A 9,191-nucleotide genomic window follows, 5' to 3' on the forward strand; every position below is an offset into this window, starting at 1 on the left:
TTCGAGAACACACAAACTCCATTCAACTGATCTAGCAAACTGTCTCTCCTTGGCAGGAGGTACTTGTTCTTAATGGTGACTTTATTTAACTGGCGATAATCAATACACAACTGCATACTACCATCCTTCTTCTTCACTAGTACACTAGAGCTCCCCATGGAGAGACACTAGGTCATATGAAATGCTTGGTTAGCAACTCTTCCAATTGATCCTTCAACTCTCTCAACTCGAGTGCCGCCATACGATGCGGAAAAACAGAGATTGGAGCCGTCCCAGGTATCAAACCAATAGAGAATTCCACTTCCTTTTCAGGAGGAAGAGAAGTGACATCCTCAGGGAAAACTTTTGGAAATTCACAAACGATGGGAATTTATGTAACTTTCAGATTATTGATAGGTTCCTTGGTGAGAACCAAGAGAACCAACTTTTCCTTCTCAAATAAGAAATTAACCATGCCAATAGTACCTTCTAAGATAGTGGTTAATACATCCTTTGGAGTAGCTTCACTAGATGTAAGGATTATTAACTTCTCTTCGCATCCAATAAACACTGAATTGGCGGAAAGCCAATCCATCCCCAAGACCACATCAACCTTCTTAAGTGGTAGACAAATAAGATCAATCTGGAAAATTCTACCATTCACCGAAAGCGAACAACTTTCACAAATTAACGATGTCTCAACCATATCATCCATGGCGGTAGTAACCACCATAGGAGGAGACAAACGATTTGCTTGCAAGCCAAGACGCTTCATACACTGAATTAACACAAAAGAGTATGTTGCCCCACAATCAAACAATACAAAACATGGATGATCATTGATGAGACACGTACCAACAATCAAAGTATTGTTTCTCTTAGCCTTCCTTGCATCCAAAGTATAAAATCGACCAGTGTTCCTTCCTTGCATCTGATTCTTATTCTGAGGATAATCCCTAGCCATGTGCCCCTCCTGTTGACAAGTAAAACACCTAATCACACTTCCAACACACCTTCTAAAATGAGACTTCTTACATACTTGACATTGCGGAGGATGGTTAGGTCTTGCAAGTTGCACTTGTTTTCCTTTGAAAGATTGAGGTCTAGGCCTAAACTGATTACCTGGCCTTCCCTTATCCTTCTGTCCAATCCTATACTGAGCCCTTTCTTCTTGAACTTTCTTCAAATTATTCTCAGCCACATAGCATTTCCTTAGCAATTCAGCATAAGTAGTGGATTCTCTCTGAGAAACACTATGAGAAATTTCACCTCTTAAACCAAAAAGGAAATTATCGATCCTCCATTTCTCAACTGGTGCGTACACGGCCTGTGTAGAATAATCATCCATATCTTCAAACTTTTCAGCATACATAGCTACTGACATAGTACCCTGTCTAAGCTGCTGAAACTCAAATTCTTTCTGAGTCCTCAAAGAGCTAGGAAAATACTTATATAGAAAATTAGTCTTAAAATGATCCCAATCTCTAGGTACTCCTTGATTGGTCATAAGAGTCAAAGCACTTTCTTACCACCCCACAGCAGGACCCCTCATCATGTGACAAGCAAACACAACTTTATTCTCTTCACTACAATGCATTATCTGATGAGCCTTCATAGGATTTAATCCACCATGGAACTTAGGAGGATTCATGCGAAAGAAATCTCGGAAACTACCACCAGCAGCTTCTTGTGGAACCCATTGAGGATGAAGACCACCATTCAACTGTTGCATCATCTGATGCATGAATTGGTTCTGTTGTTGCTGCATCTGTTGTACAAACTGAGGCCATTGAAAACCTTCACTACCACTTGAGCGTTCTGAATCTGAATTCTGAGTTCTGGGTCTACCACGACCTCTGCGTCTGTCAGCCATGATCCTGGATGTCATACAAATAGAATTAAGTTGATCAGGCTCAATACTATGAATATAACATCAATGACAATGATGACAACCCACATATGAGGCAGAAAGGAATACTTATAATATCTCATGGCTAGGTCAAGGATACGACCTGCTCTGATACCAATTGTAACACCCACATATAATATATGTCTAGAATACATATTATACATAGTGTAATACTGGTACCGAAATACATAAGCGCCTAGCGGCAACAATGTACATATTACATGCCCAAAATAAAACACTACATGGCACTAAATATACACAAAGGTGCCCAAAATAAAACTAGGAACTAGACCATTGCAGAATGAACTCAAAAAAAAATATCTACACAGTGGAGAAGCCATCCAAAACATCAGGTAAGCAAGCACATCACTATATCTTGTCCTTACCCTTCGCCTGATCGGAACTAACTGAAAAACAATCAACAACATGGGGTGAGATAATAATCCTAGTGGGTTCCCTATCTTATGGGTCCACTCGGCTCTAAAGGGGTTTCTAATCAATATCCAACTTAAATCAACAAGGGAGGGAGCACTTAAGCGATGGCAAAAAGTCTCGCAATGTGTGGCAACATGTTCCTAAGTTCTCACAACTCCAATAAGTCACTATTCAGATTCACGAAACATCAATTCCTGAGCAGACCTACGTCTAGGGCAAGCCCAATTCATGCATACTCGTATGATTCGACTTTCGCGGTGGATATCGGATCCTCTATGAGTCTCAAGCTCAATCCAAGCGACCATCACCCGTATGGGCCTCTAACCCACTTAGGATATCTTTCCCCGTATGAGCCTCTAACCCACTTTGGTGTCCACCTATCCCCCATGCCCGCCATGGTTGGGGCTCAAACCCAATTGAGGTACGAATGATTGGTGTCACATCCTATTGCTTACTCATCTAAGCATATCAAATAGGGATATACACCGTCAAGGATAAAACATTTTGAATACATGATTAATTCCATAAAACATAACCAGATTCATCAATCACTGGTCACTTCATTCACCAATATACAAGCAATAACAATGCATGTTCCATACAAAGCGTCTCACTCTCAACTATAACAACCATTCATTTACTCCCTTCACATAGGTATCATATGAATAAATTTTGCTTTCTACTATTATCTAAGTTATATGTCTAACTTATAGCCTAAAAATGATCCTTAAGTTAACTCACTTGATTCAACATGTAATTTTCACATTTAACATTGATTCAATACAAGTATAAGACGACAAGTGATTAATAGTTGATGCAATACATTTAGGAACATCAAAGAAATAAAATTTGAAGGTTTAGCCATGAGCCGATCGATTAGTTAGGGAGGTCCAATCGATTGGTCTATCTCACATTTCTGTTTTTCAAAGAATGCAAAGGATCAACCGATTGATTCTAAGTGTCAATCGATTGACAGATGAATGAATTTCTAATTTTCAAAGTCAGTAAGTTCATGCAATCGATTGGAGTCCAATTTCAATCGATTGGCCCTGTAAAAATTTCCTTTTCTTCATAACAGAAAGACAATACAATCGATTATCATCAAGGACCAATCGATTGATCCCAAACATTTTTCATTTTTCCATAACTCAGAAACTCCATTCAATCGATTGGTCTGGAATAGACTCCAGAACCAATCGATTGGTCCATGCACAAAACAAAATTTCTTCTTCACAACTGTAGCGGTAAATTCATGACCATCAATCTATGAATAAGCTAGACGTCAATAAAACTAGAGTCGCCACCACACGTTTATTGTTTCCATGGGAAAAGGGAAAAGTACGAACAAAACCCAAAGATAAGAAGTTTTCAAATCAAAACTAATAAAATGCCAGAGATTACAGGTAAGGGGATTGGTTACACAGAAGGAAGGTGTTAACACCCAAAGTGTCCTAGGTACTTCTAGGGAACCCTTTTTTTTGTGCGTATGTACTTTTGTACAAATGATGTTTGCAATAAATAAAGTGGAGGGATGAGAAAAGAATTTATTAATTATATTTTTGTGTTTGACAAGACCTTCGGACTTGTTCCTACGTACCAACATAAAATGAGGGATCAAAACCTCGTAGTTCGTGGTAACAATTTCAAAGTGAGTGAGTTGCTTTTAACAAAATTTTAAGTTTAACAAAGGCGCAAGAGGCCTAAAAAGGTTTGAATGAGTGTATGTTATTTTTTGCTTTTGAAATTTTAAGTCAAGTATAGTTAAGTTTATTTACAAGTTTGATTAAGAAAATGAGTTTGAAAATGCAATGGCATAAGGCCGAAGTTTCTAATTTGTAAGATGGTCTATGTTTAAAAAAAACAAATAAGATTTGTAAAAGGGAGAGAGAGGTTTTGAAATTAAAGAAATGGGGAGGAGATGAAGAGACTAATCCTAAGCACAAATTTAAAAGTTAAGAGTTGAAAAGATCTGACCAATAGGTTGCAATCCAATAGACAAGAATGTCATATAGAAACCCAAATTTCCCTTTGGACTTTAGAATAAAGCAATATCAATAAACAAATAGTAAGGTCAAGAGCAAGACATCAAATAAAGATAGCCACATCCAAGCTTAGCAACTCCATGATCTTCTTCATAATTCCCCATGTATCAGATGACTTCAAAAGATAGGCATTAGACACAGGTTCAAAATAACAGCTTCAATATGATCATGTTGCAGATGAACTCAAATGAATCTTCAATATTTGTATCAGATGAAAATTCACTTCACAAGAACTTGGTTTTATGAAAGTTTGCATTGGCCAAGTCCTTTTTCATAGGGAGTGTTGCCTAATTCTAAATCCAATGTCTCAGATCAAATCCAACCGTCCACACAAAATGTCTTTTAGGGTTTTTGTTCTTATTATGTACATTAAGGTCAAAAGACCATAAAAACAAACAAGTATACACAAACACAATATATTCACAAAGTATGGCTCAAGTGAGCAAAGTGAAGATGAAATTAAAGTAAACAAATTGAATGGTATGAATAATGGCAAATGAAATAAGGCTTGAAATTAAAGTGCATAAAAGTAAATGGAGACATCTTCCAAAGGAAGGATAAAAGGCCAAGTTTCCATACAATACCATGGAAGAGGGGAGACTCACAATCTCACTTACTAGAATGCTATGCCTTTTGTGTCACAAATTTAGCGCTATGTTAAGCAATCGTAATTGGACTTATGTAGAAGTCACAACTATTTGAGGCCGACAATAGAAATTTTGGTGTTAATGCATGTTAGAGACATATTATGATGAACTATGCTCCTAAAACATACCACACAAAAAAAGAATATGCAAAAGAGGTGGACCTAATCTCATCCATTCTCATGTTGATTTTGCAATCAACTAGCCTTAGGATATAGAGATATTATAGGTACATGACATGAATGAATAGAGAAGGGGATTGAGATGAAGAGGGAGAGGAAATGGAATCAACACAAATTGTTCAAATGAGGATTTTTACCAAATTAAAATCATTCATTCATTTTGGGAGATGAAATGTACATTTCATCAATCCCCTAAATCCAATGATTTTAACTTAACAAAGTCAAATCAACCTTGACCAATGCCCAACAACACAAGTCAAACTCAACAAGTCAATATTAGAAGCTCAACATAATTTATTTTGCATTTTTAATAATAAAATCAATTAAAGTATGCATTAAATTAAATTATGGTTTGTCAAAATCCTAAAACCTCATCAAATCACCAAAGAAATGGCCATGAGATTTATCATAAGTCAAACAAGGTCAAAGGACCTTGGAGAAAAAATTTCATAAGTTTTGGAAACTTAAAACTATTTTTAAACAATTAAAAATATTCACAAAATCAATTAAATCATGAAAAATATTAATAATGATCCAAAACATAATTTTAATTCAAAAAATGAAAGAGGAATTTATTTATATTTTTTTGGTGAAACTCTCATATTTTTTGGATCCATATTAAAATTAATATGAATTAATGAAAATAAACCAAATAAAATGAAAATCAGAAAATGAGAAAAAACGTGGAGCACTTGATCTCCATCATTAATTGAGGTGGCAAATCAAGTGGCTGCTAGCGCGCTTTCCACCATAGTCATGAGTCAATGCGTAACACAAGTGGTAACCAGTTTCAACGCGCCAGATTAGAACATTTCAAATGGATCATGTGGTTCTGATGGATGCCACCTCACCACCGGAGCCAAAGCTCCAGTCTCCTTCTCTAGTGAGCTTCACTGGACTGGTTCATCCACAACCATCACCAAAATTAAAATTAAAGAAATGAATTTAAAGTAAAAATGCCACTGAGCTCGAATTTGGCCTCAATTTATCCTAACTCTAAGTATATTGAGAGATACAAGGATTTGAAATTTGAGGTACACGATCTGAGTTGCTTAGATTTGACCTCAAAGCAACTCAATCTTGTTGCCTACATTTGTAGGGCTTTAGACAACCAAAGATCCAAGAGAATTATGGATAATTGAGTGAGAATCGAAGAGATGAAAATTTCTGGAAAATACCTTCAATGCAGGTTTGTACTCGATTGATCTTGCTCAAGATGCTTGCATGAGTAGAATTGAATGGATGAAAAGATCAGCACTCTTGGAGTTTCAAATCTAAAAACAGTGAGATTCAAACTCAATTTCCAAAGCAACTTATCAAGGTTATCCTTTGAAATGAGAGGGTTTGAAGGTGTGGACTCAAAGCTGGCGCGCAGGGTCCTTGATTCTGAGCATAGAGGGCTCTATTTAGAGCCAAATGGTTTGATATTTGCACACTTGAAATGGAATTCCAAAAATAGTAATGTGCATTGCATGGGTGCATGGGCATGTACAGGCCCATGAAATCACTTCTTCTGATCCATAATTAAGTACAAGCCTTGCTGAGATCATGTTGGAATGCTAGGCAATGGTGCATGGAAGTTTCAAGTTCAATCTTGCCAAATGATGATCCAATGCTCAAGCCATGCGCAACCCATTCAAATCTTGTCCAAATTTAATAAAATTTCCATTTTGGAAAGGTTAGATCAATAGGAACAACTTTCATGTTGAACACATTTTTATTTGAAGCTTGTATCATGATGATTTTTGAGGTAGAAGTTGGGAAAATCAAACATGTCAAAAAAAATTCTAAGTGTCAAGCCATATGTTCACTTATTCCACCTTGGCTAACTTTTTGTGTGAGCTTCAAATGAGAAATGTTCCTTCATAAAAGTTGTAGCTCTATCAAAGTCCTTTAAAATGGTCACAAATTTGACCTCATTTGTATTTAATATGAAGGCGTTATGCATTTTTGAAGTTGAGAAAAATCACTTATTCAATGACATTGGTCCAAAATGACCTATAATGTATCCTCATATCACATGCACATAAAAGTTGAATTAGCTCTTCCTCCAAACATCAAAGTTTAAGTAGACACCTTGAATTTTATTGTTCAACTTGGAAATATTTCATCTCATAAAAAATTAACAAGTTATGGCCTTGGGAAGTTGACCTCCAAAATAGGGGTTTATACAAATAACCTATAATTGTTCACCATAAAAAATGACTTTCCAAGCAAAACTAGCTCTAGACCTTAACATGAAAGTTGTTTGAAATGTCATCTAGAGTAACTTTTCTCTTGAAGTCATTTTCATATGACAAAATTTGTAGTAGATAGGGTCTAGGGAACCTAGTTTTGATCAGATGAATTCCTCTGGTCAACCACCATCAACCAACTTGCTATCTTGCAATTATCTAGACTTTTGGGACTCATGGGAGATCATATATGCATAAGATGATTAATTTTGAAGTATCCTTTGAAATATTTGATCAATTGTTGAACAAGCTTTTTGAAGAAGTTACATAAGATACCCAAATGAATTAGGGTGTCCAAGGCAAACCAATTCCAAACTCTTGATGAATTCTTGACAAAAATAATATGTGAAGCTCATGGGGATCCATATATGATGTCTAAATCCATTGTAGACCAAATCTTGGTTGAGCTCTTTGCAATGAGGGTCTTAAACCCTATATATAAGCTTGATAGATCAAAGGTGAGCATGTGCACTACCTACGAAAGAGTTAGACAAATGCAAAGACATATTTTTGGTATTTTGGTTAGTAAAAAATGATAGAATACAAAGTATGATACAATCAAATGGTGCTTGGTGATCTCTCCCAATGCAAACCCAATGAATGAGGGGTAAGGGGGATGCCAAGATGTGATCCCAATGCTAATGTGTATGATGAGATAGCATGAGGGATATTAGGGTCAAAATTGGGGTCTTGCAGCTGCCCCTATTTAAGGACATTCTAGCTGAGGAGGTGAAGGTTAAAATCTTCGTATCGACTTAGTAGAATGGGCTTAAATAACAACATACAGAAACAAAATTTGGTCCCTAAGAGACCTCATGATGCATATGATATGGATGTTAAAATAATATATGTGGGGAAAATGTTGCCACAAAGGAAAAGAATCCAGAGAGACTGAAAGTCCGTAGGAGCATAATGCATTCCGTAGGGAAAACTCACTGGGGAGACAGAGACTCTAAGGAGATAAAAGGGTTGTGCGTAGGCCAGGCTACGAGTTAAAAACTGCTGGGGGACTAGAGGGATTCTATGAAAATAAATCAGTGGAAGGACTTAGTCGGGGAATAAAAGGACATCTGCAGGGGGGAATGAGTAAATCATAACAAAACTGAAATACTCGAGCCAAGCAGGAAACAATGATTTCACTAAGAAAATACGCACTCACACTCAACTAGGGAAGAAATGATCTTCAACACAGGAGTAACAGAAGTATATTATCCACTACCGGTTACTGGGTACAAGGATAACAAAATCTGATATGGAGGACATCCGTTACTGGTTAGGGTAAACATATCAAGGATGACTCGTTGAGGGCCACCAGGAGGTGCAAAATAAATGTATATATGCAATAGTGAAGTTATATGAGTGTATATGTATATGCATATATGTATATATGATGATTATACTGATAAAACGATCACAAAGGATGCAAATGTCGCTGGTTTGAATCATCGATGCAATTCTCGGCCAATCCACACAAGAGGGAAACAACTGCTGGAGAAAAGATCAAACATCTCGAAGACTCGATCTTGGCCGGGGAAAGCACGAGGATCTGCTGAGGAAACTGCTATCCACTCTGCGGGGAATTTTAGGTCAACACCATATCAAATGGGAGACAACCTTGCAGGGGAATAACACAAATAGCTGCTCAGAATCAGGGAGAAACTCTGACTGGGTAGAATCTGATGATGATTTTCGGAGAAGCAAAATTCTACCGAAACCATGCAAACTGCCGAAATAACACACCTACAACCCAAGGGAGGCCAATCACA

The 9,191-nt window shown here is 36.9% G+C and overlaps 1 protein-coding gene across 1 annotated transcript; it reads right to left on the minus strand.

Annotated features, from left to right (window-relative positions):
• Window positions 1-370: 370 nt before the first annotated feature.
• Window positions 371-1,852, minus strand: LOC127080606 (uncharacterized). Its single transcript, XM_051020922.1, has 2 exons — window positions 1,509-1,852; window positions 371-1,415 (listed from the first exon to the last, which is right to left on the minus strand). The coding sequence occupies exons 1-2, from the start codon at window positions 1,850-1,852 to the stop codon at window positions 371-373; spliced, it is 1,389 nt and encodes a 462-aa protein (XP_050876879.1).
• Between the last annotated feature and the right edge of the window lie 7,339 nt (window positions 1,853-9,191).

Source organism: Lathyrus oleraceus, chromosome 5 (genome assembly GCF_024323335.1).
Source record: "Lathyrus oleraceus cultivar Zhongwan6 chromosome 5, CAAS_Psat_ZW6_1.0, whole genome shotgun sequence".
NCBI lineage: Eukaryota > Viridiplantae > Streptophyta > Magnoliopsida > Fabales > Fabaceae > Lathyrus > Lathyrus oleraceus.